Source organism: Sinocyclocheilus anshuiensis, unplaced genomic scaffold (genome assembly GCF_001515605.1).
Source record: "Sinocyclocheilus anshuiensis isolate Anshui unplaced genomic scaffold, SAMN03320099.WGS_v1.1 scaffold227, whole genome shotgun sequence".
Taxonomy (NCBI): Eukaryota; Metazoa; Chordata; class Actinopteri; order Cypriniformes; family Cyprinidae; genus Sinocyclocheilus; species Sinocyclocheilus anshuiensis.
In genome coordinates, this window is record NW_015549590.1 from 2826776 (window position 1) to 2849304 (window position 22529).

General features: G+C 35.3%; 2 protein-coding genes across 3 annotated transcripts in view; one reads left to right on the forward strand and one right to left on the reverse strand.

The window, feature by feature from the left end:
• Positions 1 to 12894, forward strand: part of LOC107658015 (palmitoyltransferase ZDHHC9-like) — a 20696-nt gene extending 7802 nt beyond the window's left edge. Inside the window, exons 2-8 of the mRNA XM_016446392.1 lie at positions 1480 to 1640; positions 6937 to 7095; positions 8446 to 8583; positions 10313 to 10361; positions 10631 to 10733; positions 12490 to 12593; positions 12774 to 12894. Of these exons, the coding sequence (XP_016301878.1) occupies positions 1480 to 1640; positions 6937 to 7095; positions 8446 to 8583; positions 10313 to 10361; positions 10631 to 10733; positions 12490 to 12593; positions 12774 to 12894 (835 nt within the window). The remainder of the gene's footprint in view (positions 1 to 1479; positions 1641 to 6936; positions 7096 to 8445; positions 8584 to 10312; positions 10362 to 10630; positions 10734 to 12489; positions 12594 to 12773) is intronic.
• Positions 12895 to 13888: 994 nt separating this feature from the next.
• LOC107658133 (SAM and SH3 domain-containing protein 3-like) lies at positions 13889 to 22184 on the reverse strand. Of its 2 annotated transcripts, none has more exons than XM_016446590.1 (8): positions 21952 to 22184; positions 19905 to 19997; positions 17567 to 17695; positions 16752 to 16896; positions 16522 to 16673; positions 15018 to 15230; positions 14783 to 14927; positions 13889 to 14669 (listed from the first exon to the last, which is right to left on the reverse strand). In XM_016446590.1, exons 1-8 carry the CDS (start codon positions 22012 to 22014, stop codon positions 14449 to 14451), a joined length of 1161 nt encoding a protein of 386 aa, XP_016302076.1. In that variant the 5' UTR covers positions 22015 to 22184; the 3' UTR covers positions 13889 to 14448. The 2 variants fall into 2 exon arrangements, with proteins under 2 accessions (XP_016302076.1, XP_016302075.1); XM_016446589.1 differs by having other exon boundaries at positions 17567 to 17698.
• Positions 22185 to 22529: the final 345 nt, after the last annotated feature.

Sequence of the window (22529 nt, forward strand, 5' to 3'; positions counted from 1 at the left end):
AGTAACAAAAAACAAACTAAAATTAAAATGAAAACTGAAAATATACAAATGATACCTATTTTAAAAACATGAATAAATAGTACATAAATAAAACTGGTCGCCCAACTCCATGTAAATAACCACCCACAATACCATAGTGGCAATTTTTGTATGAGCAAGCACCACTTACATTTTTATTACAAAATCTAGTTCTATATTTTTGTATTGTGTTATTAGGACTTGTCATGTCTTCTCTCTCTCTCACTGTATTGTAGTTAGTGTTGTAAAGATGTCCTTTGCACATGCAGAACGCTAAATGTAGCAAATTTCCCCTCGAGAGTGGATGCACTGTGCCTGCGTTGAGCTGAACCATTATCGTGATGTATTAGCCATACATTATCTTAGTATAGCAGGTCTACATTGCAGGAGAGAGTGGTGGGGGAGAGCCAGGGTGACCCTATTAATAGCTCAATGCAGTGGCCTGTGGAGCCGACCAATCTGCTGTAGGCTGAGAGAAGGGAGGCACTTTTACAGGACCCAAGGCATCCGCAATTTATGGGAACAACCAAATTCATTGCTGTATGGCTGTCTGCCTGCAGAAATGGAGAAAGCACAGTCATTCATAGTAAACATCCTCCCTGACTGCTTCATTGTTGGGTCTGAAAAGACTGAGCCAGACAGATATTACAAACCCACTCCATCTCCCCTCTTTTATTTCAGGGAGAAACTATTGCTTCATCAAAAAGATAACAAAAATGTTTTTGTGTTGGATTTAGGAAAATTATAGTCAAAAGCATTGGCGTGCCAATTGAAATGTTTGTATTTGATGTGAAATTTTTTATGTATCAATTGCCATTTTGCTTCAGCGAAATTAATGTCAATTTTTTGGAAGAAAAAAAAAACAATTTAGGTTCAGCAGCATTTATGTGTAATGTGAATTGTGTACATTTTAGCCACTTGTGCACACACAATAATTCACAAACAGAATTATTTTATTTTAAATTAAGAATTATTTTACTTTACTTTTACTTTACTTTCTCCAAACCATTTCTCTTAATGCAGGGTTATAGTTCAAAACATCTGCTATCCAGCAGAAATGTTTATTTGTTTTAATGCAAATTCTTTATCTATCCATTGCCATTTGTTTTAGTTGAGCTTTTTTTCCACAATTAAAAAAAAAAAAAATTTATTATGTTTTGTTTGTATTTTTATTTTTGTCTTTACCACATATTATATTATATTATATTATATTATATTACATTATATTATATTATATTACATTATATTATATCATAGCTGTCGGGTTTCTTATTTTTATTTATTTATTTATTTATTTTTTGCCATTAACAGCACAAAAATTCCACACTTCACCTTTAACACTAGATAGAATTATTAGAGAGATTTCACTTTCATGTTATATGCTCATGTAACCTCTGTGCTGTTAATGTCATGTTTTGCCTGCCTCATTTGTAATCCTGCTTGTTCACTTGTCCCATACAGGTGCCCGTACCTGGCAGTGCACCTGTCTCCTGCCATCCCTGTGTTTGCAGTGTTGCTCTTCGTCTTTGTCATGGCCATGCTGCTCCGAACCAGCTTCAGTGACCCAGGGGTGTTGCCACGGGCCCTGCCGGAGGAGGCCAACTTCATTGAGATGGAGATCGGTGAGTGTGAGGGTGACTGAGTTCAGGGAAGGGGATTTGAAGTTTAATGCCATAGTTTGTACCATCAGTGCCACCTGCGGGTGTTTTGACCCAGTGAGGGGAAGAACATGAATAGTCTAGTAAGCGTGTGGCGTAAGTGGGACGCTGTTAGCCCAGACCTGCTGATTAATTTATTGTTTTGTTTTGCGATTAAAATGGCTGAGTGCGTTGGTCCATGAACTCTGAGGTTATCTGGGAAACATTGTGTTCTTCTTTACTTCAAGCTTGATGGGCTTAATGGTTATCTTGAGACTTTTTTCCCTTTTTTTTTTGGAAAATCACAGATATTGAAGAACAGATGTATTTTGTCTTCTGATGCATCTGTATGTTTAGATATACATTTAAGGAAAAACTCTTCCAAAAATCTCTCTCCCTTTACATAATTTAATAAATAAACAAAAACACTTCCCAAAAAATATCCTACGCCTATGTTGAATATTAGAGCCCGACCGATATATCGTTTTGCCGATATTATTGGCCGATATGAGCCTGTCGCCGATATATCGGTATCGGCGAATATGCCGCCGATATGAACATTTTTTTTTACAGAACATATAATGCAGATAAAATGCTTGAAATGGTGTAATTACTTAGTTTGTCCAGCAGAGCGCGCTCCATTGTTTGCTACTGGCGGCCTGGATGAAACGCTTTAACGCTTTAACGCGTTCGCGAGATAGTGACACCAGTCAACACTTTCACTTCAGTAAGGGGGTCTCTTGTTCAGGCAGCATTCACAATACTATAATATACACAAAGAAAATCGGCCGATATATCGGTATCGGCCTTTTTTTAACTCCCTAATATCAGTATCGGTATCGGCCCCAAAAAACCCATATCGGTCGGGCTCTATTGAATATGCACAAGTGAGATTTCAGAGGACATGAGCTGCTCCAGGAGAGTTTGAATCTGATCCATGCATGTCCCAATCCCATTCCTGCCTCTCTGCCTCTGTGCTTTTCTGCTTTACTTCACTTTATTATCCATTAGAGGCACAAGGAAGTAAAATAAGAAATAGATATTCTTCACATGACTGGTACACACCCACACAATGCCATATGTCAGCTGACTTGAACAGAAACCAGTGTTATGACTATTCAAAGTGAAAATTGTATCTTTTGCAGGGGTGTTTGGCAGAAACTGTTGAGGCTCATTCAAATCCTAAGGTTCATTTGTCTTGTCTCTTTTTTTTTTCTTTGACAAAGTATGCTCAAACATTGACTGTTAAAGGGGTCCTATTATGCTCTTTTACAAAGTCTTGATTTTGTTTTGGGGGTGTACTAGAACAGGCTCTTATACTAGGTTGTTCGAAAAAATATTATTTTTCACATATTTTACATTATTACAACACCTCTCTCCTCAGTCTGGCATGACACTGAGCTCGAATAGTTCCTGTATCAAATGAAGACCCGCCTTCTGAAATACGAAATGTGCTGTGATTGGTTAGCTGGGCCAGTGTGTGTTGTGATTGGCTCCACTCGGTGCCTAGTCGGGGAAATGTCATGCCCCTTACCATAGCCGCCTGTGAGCTTCAGCGTAAATATTGCGTCAAAATCAAATCAATTTGAGAGCGATTTAAACCCGAATGAACCCACACTGTTCATCTGCCTTGGGAAAGCTAGTGTGTCTCTGACATAGTGATGACACTCGTTGCCTTCTCTAGTGCAGCTCAACCAGGTCTCGTCCCATTCGTTGATATTAAATATGCGTTGTAGTCCAAACGAGTCATTTGTTGTAGTTTTTGAAAAGTGATTTCTGTTAAATAAAATATCTCCTTTTGAATTGGACTTTGAGCTTTGTAACTTTGCAGTTCTTTTTTATGCTCAAACAGCAACATTACAGACTAACTAAAGTTGAAAAAGTGAAAATGCATAATAGGACCCCTTTAAATAGTAAAAGAAATTGCCTTAGTAGATTTCCTTAGACCTTTGTCTATCCTGATCTACAGTGAGTGAATTGAACCGAAATGCCCTACGCATTGGCTTCCTTTGCAAAAAAAAAGAAAAAAATACACATTTACCCTGCAGCAAAAATATCTATTTTCAGTGGGCTGAAAATACAAAAGAAAAACTGAAAATAGGCCTAAAATAGGGAATTCATGTGTAGTTTTTTGCACGTTTGTCCTATTTTGAATGTCAGAAAGGTTAACATCACTGCACTGACTAATTAAATGCAATAAATTAGATTAACTTGCTGCTCTCATCTTGCAAATTTTGCTTCTAGTAATTAATTTGTGTGGTTGTGGCTCTGTGGGAAATATTGCCTTGTCTAGTTCAGTCACCAGCCTGTCACCGTTCCCTGCACTGATTACAAGATAAAGATGAACTCATCTCCCTACACTCTCCACCCTCACTTCTCTCCGTTCTTCCTCCCTCGTCTCTACTCCCCTCCCTGGTTTCTTTTTTAAATGAGAGCTCCGTTGTTACACATCAGCACCACCGCTGAAGCTCAGACGTGCCTTGGGGCAGTGCAGCATTTGTTATTACTGATGTTCACTAAACCAGGACATCATTTCTCTGGGCAATTCCCCTGATAAACCACAGTATTCTCTGATGTCATTAAATATCCACTAACCCCTTTCACTGATTTTGTGGAACATGTTCACATGTAGAATTGTTTTATGGTTCTCTCTAATAGGGTTGTGTTATATGCTGGTACTGTGTAACATGGTACAAAAAATTTTACAGCTGTATATTATCATCATAAGGCACTGTGATGTGAAACATAAAAATTAATACATTGAAATTAATGTTCAAATTTTGAAACATCTCAAAAACCTGCATGAACAGCCCCTAAATCAGTGGTTCTTATGCTTTTTTGACTCCAAGGTCCCCCAATATCCACAACAATCAAGGCCCCATGATTTTTTTTAGCTGTTTGTGATTTACTGGATAAGGACTTAGGATAAAGGTTTAAAAATATATATATATATATTTTTACTCAATTTCTATCCGATAAGTTATTTTAGATCTTGGCATAACTAGGAAAAAGTGTATTCATTTTGTAAAGTACGTGGAGTTACAAGATTTTATTAATCTACGTGACTTTTCCATGTCTGGAGATCATATATCCTTATAGGCTACCTTATTTACCTAGGTTTTTCAAGATGAATTAATAGCGATTCATTTAAATAGTTTTCATATCATGGAATCAATTCAATTTGATTAACAGCCCTATTTTTTAAGAAATTTGTCAGAACTTTTTCATTCTGTAAGCTACAGTAACTCAGTCATTTAATTTAATGGAAATTTGTATCAAATTTCAGCAAGTATGAACTATATTTTTGTTCAATGACAAGACCATCAGGTGACAGAGACAAAGCATTTTTGTTACTTATGTAAGTGTGTAGAACTTTATATAGTTTAATTACTGCAGGTAAATAAAAAGGAACTAAATGCATTATCAGGTTAACAACAACAACAACAACAACAACAAAAAGATTACTCCCAAATGATTGACATTGAATTATTGAATGTATTGACAGCCCTGGTGTCATTTAAATTCATCAGTTACTCAGGGTTGTTTTTTGTTTTAAGACTGCTGTCATACAACAATCAAGGCCCCATGATTTTTTTTAGCTGTTTGTGATTTTACTGGACTTAGGATAAAGGTTTAAAAATATATATATATATATTTTTACTCAATTTCTATCCGATAAGTTATTTTAGATCTTGGCATAACTAGGAAAAAGTGTATTCATTTTGTAAAGTACGTGGAGTTACAAGATTTTATTAATCTACGTGACTTTTCCATGTCTGGAAATCATATATCCTTATAGGCTACCTTATTTACCTAGGTTTTTCAAGATGAATTAATAGCGATTCATTTAAATAGTTTTCATATCATGGAATCAATTCAATTTGATTAACAGCCCTATTTTTTAAGAAATTTGTCAGAACTTTTTCATTCTGTAAGCTACAGTAACTCAGTCATTTAATTTAATGGAAATTTGTATCAAATTTCAGCAAGTATGAACTATATTTTTGTTCAATGACAAGACCATCAGGTGACAGAGACAAAGCATTTTTGTTACTTATGTAAGTGTGTAGAACTTTATATAGTTTAATTACTGCAGGTAAATAAAAAGGAACTAAATGCATTATCAGGTTAACAACAACAACAACAACAACAACAAAAAGATTACTCCCAAATGATTGACATTGAATTATTGAATGTATTGACAGCCCTGGTGTCATTTAAATTCATCAGTTACTCAGGGTTGTTTTTTGTTTTAAGACTGCTGTCATACAAAAGCCAAAATTTTGATATTGATTCAACTGTACCCTCTTAAAATAGGGCAGTTTTGTTTGACTACTGCAAACAACAGGGCAAAGATTGATTTATACAAATTCCCTCTATTTCAGCATTCCATCTTTAAAATTCTATTTTTAGATGAATGTCTGTGTGGCTGATTAAAAGTGGCTGATTCTGGATCAGATGCAAGTTTGGATTTGCCGTTTTAGCCAATCCAGGCATGTGGATTAAAAGGCAGCTGTGTAGTTCTGCCTCCTGAGCGCATGCTAATGCAACCATTACACTAGAGTATAAAAGTACAGAGCTGACAAATGCAAGGAAATTACCTTTTGAAATTTGTCTTGTCTTTTAAAAGAAGAGCTTTGCCTTCAGTATTGTCGCTATCCAGGTAAAAGTGAGTCATTTTGAAAAAATGCAAATAAAGAAAAGGGAATAGAAAAGAGGCTTATCATTTTTTCTGGATCTCTGGAGAGACAAAAAATAATAGAAAAAAGCAACGATAGAAAATTATTTTCCTTAGAAAGCAATTTATCATTTACATATGTGAACAGTTTTAGTGAAAATACATGCACACCCAATTTTTTTATATATTTTTTGCATTGTTCAAGTAAGTTATTCTGTGGTCAGATATTTTTGTAAAATGATCACTACACTGTTTATTTAACTGTTGTCACCGGCAGTTACCATTACTGTACCATTACTAAATCATGTTTTAATCTCATTCCGCTTCAACTAGTGCAAAAATCATTATACTTGTCATACCAGCACCATTAATAACTATTTTGTACTTGAGGTTTTGACCTTTTTTCACAGAGCTATGCACACTCTCCTGGGTCTGATTTATTGGTGTTTTTTCATGTCTTTTGTCATTGAGTCATGGCACTCGCTGGAGTGGCCTTCAGTGAGTCCTTTATCAGAGGCTGTGCTATGTGTCATGCATATGGATCTTAATCGACCCGAGCGGCTGCCGGTTGCTATGTTGACTGTCTCTACTCATCTCTTGCAGAAGCGGCCAATGGGAATGTCTTGGCTGGACAGCGGCCTCCGCCCCGCATCAAGAACGTGCAAATTAACAACCAGATTGTCAAGCTGAAGTACTGCTACACCTGCAAGATCTTCAGACCCCCTCGTGCTTCCCATTGCAGCATCTGCGACAACTGCGTGGGTGAGTGATTGTCCCTAACATTTTGCACTACAAACATGAATGCTACCTCAAATTGTGTGGCTTGTTGAAGGGAGGTGTGCTGTAAATTTTTTTTATAACTTTTTTTCAGCAAGGATCCATTAAATTGATCTATAATGACATTAAAAACATTACAAAATATTTATTTTTCAAATAAATTCTGTTCTTTGAAACTTTCTATTCACTAAAGACTCCAGAAGAAAACGGTTTGCTTCCACAAAAATATTAAGCAACACAGCTGTTTTAAACATTGATTATAATAATAAGAAATGTTTTTTGAGAATCAAATCATCATATTAGAATGATTTCTGAAGGATCATGTGACACTGATGACTGGAGCTCTGCATCACAGGAATAAATTACATTTTAAAATATATTCAAATAGAAAACAATTATAAATTTATTGCAATATTACTGTTTTTACTATTTTAGTTTTGATCAAATAAATATATTATAATATCAAATAAATATTATAATCCATATTTATGATGAGACTTATTTTAAACGCATTAATACATATTACTTACTATATACTATATATAAACTATATTTACTATATATAATCACTACTTAATTCAACATTAATTAATACTATTATTATTATAGGTACTACTAATATAATGTATCATGAATTAAAAATAAATTAAACATTTTTACTAAGTATTAGTAAGTCAACAAATGAATTGAACCTTACAAGGCCAAAGTAACTTACAATGCAACAAGCTATTTTGTAGAATTGTTTGTTTTTTCGTTTTCACTAGATTTATAATTTGTTTTGTATCACTAAAAATAATGTGCTGCAGTTATTGTGGTTTGTGGGGTTTTACAGAGTTGTACTATGTCTACATACAAGAATTGACAAGCATTCTTACCTTTGATATAGTTGCACATTTACGTGCCATTTGATACTCCAGTATAATAGTGAATTGTTAAAAGATGAGTCAGACAGCACAGCACACGCACTTACTCACACATATTGCAAGGTTAGTGAGATACATATGCTGATATTAGAGAGTTCACTGAGGGCTCAGTTTTGCTCTTTTTGCACAGTCATCCTGAACACAGGGCCATTTGTTTGAGCGGCCTGCACCTGCCACACACACACACACACACACACACACACACAAACACTCACACTCACACTCACACTCACACTCACACTCACACTCACTCACTCACTCACTCTAGTTTGGTTTGAGTACCATCTCCCTCTTAGCAGTTTAAAATATATATGCCTGTCTCTGGCAGAAGATCCACACTCACAGAGAATGTAGAAACTGACTTTCACAAATCTTCATGAGAGTCTTAAGATTCTGTGTGTCTTTCCCTCAGACCGGTTTGACCATCATTGTCCCTGGGTCGGAAACTGCGTAGGAAAGAGGAATTACAGATACTTCTACTTGTTCACACTCTCGCTGTCTCTACTTACCATCTACATCTTCGCCTTTGACATCGTCCATGTGGTTCTCCGTGAGTATCGCAGCAAGAAAATGTGTGTGTGAGTGCCTGAGCGTCTTCACTGTTGACATCCAAAATCGAATTGTTTAAGAGGAAATTACGTTTTCATGTTATCAATAACAATTTAAAATGCACAGACGGTCCAACGGTTTAAGGATCATAGTTTCTGGGAAAAAACGAGTGCCTTAAAGCGACACTCAGTATGTATGTGAATACGGTTCTCTCAGGCGTGGTTCAGTCGGGGAGTGTTCAGGATATCGGAAGAGCCACTATACGTTCTCGTAAATGTCTGCTCTCTTTCCTTCCTTTGATCTTCCATCTTCTCAAAGTGCACTATAGACAGGAAGAAAGAGAAGCAGAATTCACATGAATTCCTGGGCAGTTTGCTCTGAGCCTGTGATTTTAATTTAAAAGTAAAACACATCGTGGCTGTCATTCATTTTGAGGTATAATTCCATGATTTTTTTTTTGTTTACATGCACAGATAAATTCAGTCATACCACAGATTCTGAATGTGTGACGCAAATTCTGAATGTAATGTTTCCATAGCAATGATAAGCTTTCAGAGAAAACGCATACTTTCCCCACACCACATCGACACCGGATACATGTGGCACATCGCAACTCAACAAAATTAGATCTCTCTTATTATAACAAAGCTGTCTACACTGCTAGCATATTTAGCATGTTTCTATTTTTGACTTTCCAAAGAGTGAAGCCGATCCTTTTATTTTTCCCCTTCCATTTGAAATTCACTTTTTTCACAAATGTCATATGTGCGAGTAAATGCGGTATAAATCAGCTCTGACCTTTACATCATAACCAGCTTGTGCGGTTTGATATTTGGCCTATTAATTTAAATAATATAATCTAATTCTGACCATACGTATCCACAGTCATTGGTCACCCTAAAATTAGTCCATGCAGCATGTGCACTATTATATAAGTCTTCTGAAGCCATGCAATTGCTTTTATTGATGTACAGATTGACATTTAAGTTTTTATATAGAACCAAATGTCATCATGTCAAACCTTCACCATAGGTGTCATGTAATTTGAGAGCTTTCATGTAGGTGAAAATCATCGAGTTTTGTTCCGTTTCTCACATAGTTATTGTATGGCCTCTGAAGTCATATACTGTATATGTAGCATATAAGTCACATAGAGATGGACATTCAAGACTCACTCATTCATATTTATTGAAAGGGCAAGAGAAACCAGTTTGTTGAAAGTTGAAAATTTAAAGATTCTGTATGATTTTGATCAGTACTGTTGTTGTTACTTGTATGTTTTTGTATAGTGGTTGCTTCTTATAATTATTGTAAATTATGTAATGAAGTGATACTGTTAATATTGCCATGAATATAGCCATTGTTGCTGATATGGCGGTAAAACACAAATAAGTAAGTCACATAGACTACCCTATGATCCTCTTTATTTTTTTCCTTTGCCCTTTTTTGAGTTTGACTGCCTGTGGAAATGATGGTTAGTAGATTTTCAGTTTTGGGTAAACTATTCCTTCAACAGATTTTTATTAGGCTGAATGCAAAACCAAAAGGTGCTTGTAAACGAACAGTGCAAACTTCTCAGCTCTGGCAGAGTGTGGGTGGATGTGCGAAAATCTACTGAACATGTAATGATGGGAGAGAGAACGGGAGATGCTGAGACTTCTGATGCTGTGAGTTACTGCTTGCATGCATAGATACATGATGTAAATAAATATATCTTGTGTGTTTTATAGGTTCTGTGGACTCAGGATTTGTGAATACCATTAAAGAAACTCCCGGAACATATCCTTTCATCCGGGCTATAGAACCACTCCCTGAAGATTTGAAAACAAAATGAGCTCCTCATAAACCTGTTATGCTGTAAATGATCTATTACGATAAACACTGTGTTTGTGTACTAGTTTTCTAACATTTAAATAGGCACAAGCATGTATTTTCTTTTATAAAACCCTTTGTATTGCTGAACAAAGAAATATCAAAGTTCAAACACATTGTTTACGCTGTATTGTAGATGTTTTTGAGCATGTTGTTTCCTTGACTCCCCATTGCACTGTGTTGGAGGTTCTGGTGTGTTTTTTCACCCTCTGGTCTGTGGTGGGATTGACTGGCTTTCACACCTACTTGATCTCCCTCAACCAGACCACCAATGAGGACGTGAGTCTGTTTCTTACCTGTCTGTTCCAAAGTCTACTGTCGGTTCTTGACTCCTGCTGCTGTCACATGGCTGGAAAGATAAACACATGCCCTAGAGCATTTCAGCACACTAGATCCAGCAGTCACCTTGGCAACAGTGCCATCTCGGCGATAAGCAAGCACAGAGAACATCTCAACAGGAGTTTTATGTACAGTATATACAGTATTTATAGCACTGTTTATGAACAGGGAACACATTGCTGTCCCATTACGCTTTGAAGTATTAGAGGCACAAATCCCATGTTTTATAGTAACTGTTTGGTATGTTAGATAAGCTATTATGTAACATAAGATTAATCTTGCATGAAAAGAAGCTTTAAATGCATCAGATGTTTATACACATTATAAAAATGAAGATTTTGACCTCCAGAGGTTTTGACTGTATCCAACAGATACACATCATTTGACATTGGTATGTAACTCATTGTAGTACAAATATTTATTTAATAAAACCTAACTTATAAATAGTTTTTTTTGTTGAAATATAAACTAAACTCATTTTAATGATAAAAAAAAGCACATGACATTTGTGTCCCAATCTTTGCTATTACCACATATTTTAAATAATTTAGTCTGAATATAAATCTTACAAACCTGATGCATACTGTAGGCTTTGATTGATTTTATTTGAGTTTTTATTTTATTTTTGATGATTTAATGTTTATCTGCTAGAAAATCACAAAAATCAGGATTTAAAAACTACATTTAGTTGCAAAAGTCACAGTAATTTACTAACAGGTTTTAGCCTATAAAAAAAATTATAGAAAATTTGACTGCATTTTTATATATAAAAAAAAAATTAAAAAAACCTTCAAAATTTTCTTTTAACAAGTTTGCAAAAATCCCAAACCTCACAGAAAAATAAATAATAAATAAACTCTGATCATCATTTTCTGAAGGTTAAGCATTTATTACAAAAAAAAAAACATTCTAACACATGCATATATAGTGTTTAGATTCCCTGCAGCAGTTTAAGTTTATTAATGCTTTGATTTAGTTTTGCAGAATCTGTAGTTCTGTGGCACTTTCACACTTAGCCCTAATGATTAATTTAGAATGTTTGTTTTTTTTGCCACATTTGCCCTCTGGCCCTTCTTTTCTTGGTAATGAGGAGTGAAAAATAGTGAGAAAGGGAGGAAGCAAGAAGGAAGGATGCAGTTGCTGCAAGTAATATGGTGTGACATGATGGTTGTTCGCCTTTGATTCAGTATAAATTGGATTCTGCTTCTAACAAGATTTATCAATACCTGCAGAAACTGTCATAGCTGCCAGTCAAATTCAGATACAACTTAACTTTTTAGCTGGTGTAACATTTTTGAGTGGAATACCACACATAAAACTTGGTAAACTTTAGATGATTTTCCCCTCCAGATTTGCCTGTGATGCATACATACATTTCTATCTAGGAGCAGATGAAACAGTAAAGGCATGTCTTTTTAAGATGAGGACCCTTGAAGTGCTTAACTAGATAAAATGAAATCCATAGCGATGGAATGGCTAGAATTGAAAAGGCACATTTAAATAAAGGATAACAAATAAGAGATTCTTTTTTATCAAGCTCCCATTTGCACGGATGCTTTATAACATGAAACGTCAGAGTGCAGTGAAGAGTCAGTAGAGCGTTGGAGGTTGAATCAGATTGTAACGGTCAGTGGCAGTTCTGACATTATGATGGTGTTATTTTCAAAGTTCTAAGTCCTTCATCTCTACTATACAGATCAAAGGCTCATGGTCTGGAAAGAACCGTGTGCAGAACCCATACAGCCATAAGAACATCATCGAGAACTGCTGTGAGGTTCTGTGCGGCCCTACTTACCCCAGGTAGGAACATTAATGTAGGTTTGCTTGTATACAGGGGTGCCACAAAGTGGTATGGCATTGCATAAGATGACAAACTATGAAAACCTGCCATGTGGTTTGATATTTTGTTATATGTAAGTCAGGAAAATGCCACACCTGATCACAGGATCATATAACTCTTGTCTTTCTCTGTCCTGCTAGTGTGTTGGACAGAAGAGGGGTGATGCTGGAAGACTCGACTAGCCCCAACCCCTCTGATGCTTCCACCCATAAGAGCAGCAACCCTGTTTCACAAACCACAGTAAGACAGCATTTTTTATGAGTGTTTGAGTGAACGAGTGAGTGTTCATTTGGCTGAAATGTTGCTGGCTGCCGTACTGTGCGTTGAGTAGTGAGTCTGCAAGAAAGATCCTAAATCAATTACCCTAAGAGCTGAGAGTGTTAGAAGGCCAGGAAAAAGAACCATGTGGAGTAAATGAATGCATTAAGCGACAATACACAGGATCATGGATATTTATATGTAATTTGTTATGTGTGTGTGTGTGTGTGTATGTGTATGTATATGTATATATATATATATATATATATAAAATGTGTGTATATTTGAATATATGTGTGTGTATAAACTGTAATTAGAGTATATTACATTTTAAAATGCTCATAATCAGATTAGTTACTTTTTATGGATTACAAAATCACATGATTAGTAAATTATTCATAGTTTTTTGATTCTCCCTTATTCTTATTTTGTCTCTTTTAATTTCTTTCTAAAAATCCTACTGTGTATCATACCATTTAGCTTTGACTATATTCACAAAAGTTGTGTAAATAAATTTGCAAACCATGCTTCTGAATTTGGGTGAAAAAAAGCACCTCAAGCAATTAGACAATGTATGAAATAAATAATTATGAAAAATAACATTTTAATTAAAATGTATAGAAAGCAAGTTACTGAACACTGGTGATGTATAGCTGAGACACATTGTCTTCATCATATCCAGTGACCTTTAGTAACTGTTGATTCTAATATAAAGTCCAGTTTGGGAAACCCTAGTGTAATATTTAATGCATTTTATGTTGATGTAAAAAAAAACGGAATATATTTTCATTCTCTTTGCTTTTTTTTATAGCAATATGCTTATTAATTGTAAGTTTAAAACAAGTCTGATTAAAAAAAAATCTAAAAGTACTGAGATTACATTACCTAAAATGAGTAACCTAGATTACATTTCTAACTACAATTTTCATCATGTAATCTGTAATCAGTAAGACTGGGCTTAAATGGCTAAAAATTACTTTAATGTTTAAACTGATAAGATTTAAAATACGTGAGAATGAAAAACTGCGCGCCCCACAGGTTGAAAACCCCTGCTCTATACATTCATTCCGGCAGAAACCGTAGAACAGTAGTAAATAAAATGCTACTTCATAGCTAAAGGTATGATGATGATGATGATGAAACTTCTCAGATATTAGAGAATCACAGTTAGGTCATGCACATCAACGCTTTACCAGAAAAAATGGCTTAAATATTTAACCTAAGCGGAGTAAAATCAATATTTGGGGTATCAGCATTCTTCTTATTTTAAGATGTAATAACATAGCCGTAGGTTTAATCCATGGAATATCACTTCATGCAGTCTGTTTTTCAAAATCCTACAACTTTGTTTCAGTTTCCAGATTTTTTGGGTCTTCCTGAACAATAATCTCAGTGAGAATAAATGATGGTACCTTCAAGATCTCTATACCATCTTCTAAGAAGACCTATTGGCTTCTGTATGGGCTGTGCATATCAAAGTTTTTTTTTCATGAATTTAATCCAGCACGTGGATATGACACTCTCCATCAGAGAGATCAAAAGAACATTCTGGTGGCTTCACTCTGTTGGGCTCTCAGGACTCTCCTCCACCTTCATCTCCTCCAATTGTTCCTGAATCGCATTGAGCTTTGTTTCTGTGTCCGGATCAGTCTCCGGCTCTGGTTGGGATTCCACCTGGGGCTCCTCACGTCCATTTGCCAGGTTCTCTGTGCTTTCGTAACAACCCGAGTCCCGTGGCATTTCAGTCTTTTGCTCCTCTGCATCAGATTCGTCCTCCGCTGGAGAGCAGAAAGGATGTTAGTACATCAAACATACTGCAAATTATAAATATGTAATAAAACACAAACAAGAAAAAAAAAGGCTAGACTCAATGGTTCTTTAGTGGACTTACAGTCATGAAACAATTCTGTTGCTTTCAGTATCTTCACACGTTGCTCGGGGTCAGTAATGTTTAGTTCATTCATATGGGACTCCTTCAGACCTCTGAAATCCTCCAAACTCTGGAAGCCGTGCATGGACAGGAGAGATCCCAGCTCCTGAGCAAACAATGAAATCAGTCAGATCAGATCCTATTGTACTGTGATGTAATGGCCCACATGTTTAAGAGAAAGTAACTTGAGGCTTACAGTTAGGCCTATTCTCTCCAGAACTTCCTCCAAGGTTTGTGGTTTGGGCTTGTTCTTGCGTCCTTGACTCCGGCATCGCTTCCTCTTTGGTGGTGTGTCCTCCTCTGGTAGTATTGTGACGTAGATGAATTTAAAGGAGCCCACTTTGTTGTTGAGTTTACCAGTCCAGGTGCCTACTGGTGGTTTCTCAATGATCTGGATGATGTCTCCTTTCTGTGTGTTTTGAAAAATGTCAGTACACTACATACAATATACAGTGGGTACGGAAAGTATTCAGACCCCCTTCAATTTTTCACTCTTTGTTCACACACTACTTTTTTTAACCCCTTCAGACCTGAATTTTTTTCACTGAACAAAATTTTTTTTATCCACTTGATATTTGCTCTTCTCCAATATAGAAACAAGTCTAAAAAAACAGGATTTGTGCCAACTAATTTTTTTATTAGATTTTTTTCATGTCCACTATAATGGACACCAGGACTGAAGAAAAATAAAAATCCCCATATTTTAACCATACATAATAAGTAGAGCTTGTGCACGTGTTTAAGATTTTGAAAAGAACACGTACTATAAGAATGAACAATGCAGTAAAAATGTGGAATTTGGATTAGTTACACTCAAAATTCTGTCATTATTTACTTGTATTACTTTCTTTTGTGAAACACAGAACAATAAATTCTGAATAATATACTGGTTGTTATTATTTCACGATTGGGGATTTCAAATTTCAAACTTCAAAACAACTTTAAATATGGCACACACATTTTATGGACCACTTTTTGATACTTTCACAGGGCTTTTGATGCTTGAAAGCTTCAGGTCAATTGTCTTTGTAATTGTATGGAAAAGAGCATCAGTACAATTCCTCAAAATTGCTCCTTTTGAGTTCCACAAAAAGCAAGGCCATTTTATTTCAATAGCACATTTTATACCAAAGTTTTTATAGTTTAAAAATGGCTACTTAATATGAAAATAAACGTTAACTGAAATAAAATATTTAAAAACTTTAACTTGTATTATTTCAGCCAGCTGCCAAGGCAACATTTCTCATTTACATTTAGCTTAACCTTGAAGTACTAAAATAACTAAAACTATATGGATATGTCTATATAGAGACATTAAAAAAAATAAAACCAAAATAGCAAAAACACACAACAAAATGACTAAAACTTAAACTAAAATATAAATAAAAATGGAATATATAAAAATAAAAACAAATGAATATTTATAAAAACTATAATAGTGTATCAATGGTTTACTATTTTCATGCACAATAGTAATTTGAAGTGCTTTACATGAAAAGGATTTTAAAAATACCATATAATCATAACAGATGCATAAGAAATATACGTAAATAACAATGAAAATAATCAATATACATTTATTTAACATGCATTTAAACAAATAAGAAAAGAGAAGAATACATAAATAGATCAGTTAATGGAAACAGAATTTTCAACTTTGGATTAACCAATCCAAAACCAGCACTTTTTAAAAGGCTGACCTGTAGTTTGAGGGATTCGATGTCATAGGGGCTGGGGGTGAAGTCAGTGTGGACGAGGGCTCTGCCGCAGAAGGGCCCTGTGTAGGTGCTGTCCTCCAGTCTCATACTGTCTCTCTGGCTGAAGCCACTGTCCAGACTCTGCCTGTCAGCACCTGCACATCAGGAAAAAAAATCAATCAGCCTCATGATCTCGCTTCAGCTTCCTATTGTGCCGGGCTGAGCTGGCTTACATCCAGAGAGCTGGCGCGAGAGAGGGTTGTGTATTGTGTCCTCTGAGCTGTTGGAGCACACAGACGTTCTGTTCCCAGCAGTGAGATCTGGAATCCAGTCAGTTGGAGACATGGGAGACTTAGAGCCATCCTCCCCACTCTCATTCTGAAATCAACAAACGTAACATAATTAAAAGTTCATTTCAATTCATATCCTCATGAATGTCTTTGCGAGCTAACATTAAGCTACTGGAAGCATCCTAAGAGTGCTGACTGTATAAAATGTTCTAATATCATCCACATGGGGGAGACAAATTCAATCTGTTACATTAAGTGCTTGCTTTTCTTAGACAGGCTGCTAGTATGTTAGCTTACTTAGAAAAAAAAAAACGAAAATAAAAATTAGAAATCAGAAAAGTTAAATCTGTTACATTAAGTGATTTTTTAGATAGTTTGTTAGTTTACTTAGGAAAATAAAAAATAAAATAAACCAACCTGCTAAAGTAAAATAAAATAATAAACATTTATAGCAATATTTATGGGACTGAGATATTTTAACAGGATTTTAAATGTAACATTTTATAATAGGGTTCAATTAATTTATATTAATCAATGCATTAGGTATCACTAACTAATAATTTTACAGCATTTATTAATATAGTTTAATGTTAATTTATAAATGCAATTAAATGATATTATATATAATTTATCAAATTGGAAATACTAAAACATCTGAAATGATAAAAAAAATATTTGATGTAGCAATTAACATTAACCAAGGTTAATAAGTGTTTATTGTTAATTCGTCATTGACTCTCTTTAGACTTTCAACTCACCCCCTCTGCAAGGGCTTTCTGTACCATCTTGGAGGTTTTACGGGTCATTGTGCGAGTTATGACATTTCTCCATTTCTTTCCCAGTTTCCCGTTACTTTTCCCTGAATCCTCCGGTGGTGCACCCTCCAGCTGCTGAAAGAAATTTCACAAAAAATTATGCTGTTTTTACTGAGCACTTAGTCAGTAGCTACTAATTTTGTCCTCTCGACTCATCAAACTTCCTCTTGTCTAAAAAGGTCTACAGGCAATGAATAATTGTTGCTATGCTGCTGGCCCTCATAGACTTGTCCTGGCTCCATCATTAAAGAAACCGAGACAGACTTCTGTTAGAACTTACTGCCTTGATTTACCTCAAGTAACCTTTGTGTTTTTAATTACTGATTGCAGAACTCTTTGATGTGTTTTTCATAACCCATTTGTAATGTGCCATGTTATGTTCAGAGGTTTGCCCTGGCCGAGCTGAATCAGCGTGTATTTGTTTGTGACATAACCTCATTATGAGCAGTGTTAGTTTTAAAGCGATGGGCCCCTGTTCTCAAGAGGATTTCCAGTAAAGACTGTGACAGCGGTTTTTGTGTCTCTACCCACAGTGAGTCAGTGTGACTCCTCCTCTCTGAGCTCTGAGAGAAATGTCACAGGCTCTTCCTTTTAGGACAACATGTGCTGTTATCAAAGACACAGACAAAAAAACAACAAAAGTACCTGTCGACGTCAAGGGGATTTTACATCTGTCTGTTACATTACCTTTGTGTTTATACCTCAGCACTTCACTTAACTCTTGCACAGAAAGCTATCCCATGCCATTCGACACTTTCGATATTAAACAGGAGACTGTTTTAACAACCAAAAAATATATGAATATTTATTAAATTATGAATGAATCAGAAATAATTTTTTAATTAATTTATTTGTTTGTTAAAACAATGTTTTATTTGAAAAATATATACACATAAAATTGTAAAAATTGTTTAAAAGAAGTCTCTTATCCTCACCAAGGCTGCAATTAGTTAATCAAAAATACAGTAAAAATGTAGTATTGCACAATATTATTACAATTTAAAATAACTGTTTTCTATTTGAATATATTTTAAAGTGTAATTTATTCCTGTGATGGCAAAGCTGAATTTTCAGCAGCTACTACTACAGTCTTCAGTCCTCATTCTAATATGCTGATTTGCTGGTCAAGAAACACTTTTTAAAATTATTATCAATATTTTTTGTATTTTTTATTATTATCAAAATATATTATCAATATGTTGTGCTGCTTAATATTTTTGTAGAAAAAAACATGATACACTGTTTTCAGGATTCTATAAGGTTTCACAGAACAGCATTTATTTGAAATATTTTGTAAGATTTATTAAAATAATTTTTATGTCCTTGCTCAAAGTATTTCTTAAAAAATATATATATCTTGTTGACCCCAAATCTTTTGAACTGCAATGTATATAAATATAAATTAAGAGTTCATTTGCAAAAACAGATAACTCTGTTTTTAAAAATATTTAAAAATCATGTTTTTCCAATTAATATAAATCAAACTGCAGTTGGGTTGTTTTTATTAAATAATAATAACTAAAAGAAATACAGCAAACTAACACAATAAAACACAATAATGATGATAACACAATAAAAAAAGCATGATTTATGAAAATTCATAAAAATGGAGTTATCTGCTTTTGCAAATAAACTCTTCAAATATAAATATAAATGTGCACAAATGCATCACAGCTGCTCTGCATAAAACAGCACAATTGTCTACTTCTCTGAAAAGCAGACAGAAGGCTAAGCAGGCTCTCTGCTTGGATGGCTCATGAAAGGATGACATCCTGTCTAGATATTTTTAAAACTGTGTGGCTTTCAAATGAAACAGTTATTAAGCATCATTCTGGCAGTTTGGGTTAAGGTTAACTGACTTGGCTGTTGTTTTTTCGACACAACTTCACATTATCCAATATTTTGATAATCATGAGACAGTAGTACGTTGGCGCTTGAGTATGGCAAGTTCATCTCTATAGTCAAAGGGATAGTTCACTAAAACTGAACATTGTGTCATGATTTACTCACCCTCAAGTTGTTCCAAATGTTCCAAAAGAAGATATTTTGAAGAATGTTGGTAACCAAACAGTTGATGGAATCCTTTGACTTCCATAGTATTTTTTCCATTCTTTGGCAGTCAACTGACAACTGTTTGGTCACCAACATTCTTCAAAATATCTTCTTTTGTGTTCAACAGCTGAAAAGAACTCACCCATGTTTGGAACCTGTAGGGAGGTACGTAAATGACAGAATTGTCATTTTTCATTGAACCATTTCTTTAACAAACTACTGCACGTACCGTTTCATCCAGTGTAGCCTCAGAGCTCACTATGGGTGCCGACGGCTTTGGCTTCATGAAGTCTTTGAAGCTGCTGGACCTTTGCAGAGTCAGCTATAAACACAGAACAGTTTCTCATCAGACTAATTAAAGTCACCATACAGTACAGTATTCAGATTATAGACAGACAGATTATTGCCATGATTCCTGACCCAATTGGATTTATGGTTGAATGCAGAGTCATCCAGCATTATGCTGATGTAATTTAATCTCTATGCATCATGAACAAATCCAGTTTGCTTTAACTGATAGTTCATGTTATAATGGCCATTAAATGTTATTGGAATTCCACAAGCATATATCCTGATCAATATTTGGAGGCATTATCGGGCCTTTAGAGTAACATTTGAGCTGAAGAATCCACATTATCCTTTTCAGATCCATTGACCAGATGAAATTATAAGAATTGATAACACTTGCTTCAACTCATGAGTGTTTTGTAGGGTGGAAAAACCTTTGAACTGAAAAATAAGCTTTCATAGGTTTTCACAGATAGGAAAATGTGTTTGGTGACACTTTGTCAATGTAACTTCTCAATGTAATTGATTACAACAGTAATAACTGTCATAAGTCAGTCTAATCTTTCTACTACAAAGGGCCAAAAATTCTGTTTTATTCTGTTATGGTATAGTGGGCCAAATCAAAGGTCATAATGAGCTAACTTTGGCCTGGTTTGTGCACCACTGATCTATATGATAAAGTAATTCTCTTTTACATGATGCTCATTTGTATTATTAATACTGATGCATTTAAACTTTAAAAGACACTGTATTGCAAAGTGTGGCTTGAACCAGAGTAGTTTCATTCAAGAATAAGAAACTTTTTTTTTTAATTAATGCTTGTCATTCAGTGTGGGTTTTGTGGGCTGTTGTGCATCTTTGTTCCAATTTGACGTTTTTCTCTTATCACAACCTTTCACTGTGCCACTTTACTTTAGCACAGGAAGTGGGTATGTCACAGTCAACATTCAGCCAATCCCTGCAGAGCTGTGCACTATCTAGCCAGCACACGACATACTGCAATCTGCTAAACCAACTAAATGCAGAGAGATTGTTCAGCCGGTAAATACTGGTAAAATGACCTGCTGTCAAACTATCATTGCACAAACCTTCCCCATAAATTTCCCCCAACACCGTGACAACATTCTGCATCATAATGAGATGTTGAAATATATTTTTGACAGATCTTGGCTGAAATGATTACTCATAATCTAAAGCATGACCAAAGAGGAAACTGCAACATTTGAGATGATGTGGAAAAGTATTTTCATTTACACCATGGTAATGCATGTCAACTCTATGCTACATCCTGTGCTCTGGATAAGGATATGAAATAGGCATTGGTTAAGACATAAATAAAAGACATCAAAATAACCATAATGCACAACAGCAAGATTTTCAGATCTCGCTTTGCTTGGGTTCCGTGCATTTACAAAGCACCTGCAGTTTCACAGAGGAGAAATATCGAAACTGTTGGTTGTTCCACGCAAGATGTGAATCAAATGGAAAATAAGAGTAATGCTGTAGAAGCAGTTAACCACTGATTGAGAAGTGAAGCGGGCTGTGAAGACCTACGTAAATGTCACTTTGAATTGAGGAGCTGCGTTTGGATGCTTTGCTCTGATGAAGTATGAACTGCTTCAGGATGTGCGGTACGGTCTGCTGTCTCTCTACAGGAACTGCTGCACAACCATGCATTTTACCCAGAACAATCATAGAGTTTCAGTTCTTACAGGTCTGAAGTCAAACAGGACAAATTACAATAGGACTATTATTCATGTAGATGAATGAAAAACAATCAAAAAATCCTCTCCAAGTACTGTTGATTGAACAGTTAGCAAATAAACCACATGTGTTCTGGCACAATGCATTTGTTTAATTTACCTTTTGCTTTTTAAACAGCATATTATGTGTGTTTGTGTTCCTTGAAGGAAACTTCCATCATTTCTACTCTTGCTTTAATTGTTCAAAACAGGGCCGCACATGCAGATTAATACACAAACTCCTACCTTCTTCTTTTGCACCTGGGGCTGCTCCTTTTCAGATGCGTTGGATGGTTTCCGTCGTAGCATCTTGATCCAGTAGTGGGTGGGCAATATTCTCCTGAGGACCACGACTATAGTTGTGGCAGTATGACTCTTGGCTGTGCTAAACTAACTGTCGGTCTTACTGCCACGGGGCCACTCACAGAGAGACAAAAGCCACCAGAGGAGGAAGAGGCAGAAGAAAAGTTCTTCTCTGATCGCTGGAGTGGAGAACTAAATGCTTGAGGAAGTCACATGACTAGACAGGAACTTCTTTTTTTAAGAGGTGGTTTTGGTTGAAATGGCCCATATCAGATAAAAAAAACAAACCAGAGATAAAAAGATAAAATAAGACAACAACACAATTACCAGTTATTTATATATTCAGTGATACAGAACATTCTCAGCATGAAGATTTGTAATGGAGCTCAGATATGAGTATGAGGAATTATTATTATTATTATTTATTTTTTATTTCTTGAGATAAACAGTGAATTGAGTCTCTGACTCTAAATATTTAGAATATCTGATTAGTTAAATATTCTTATATTTGTAAATCAAGT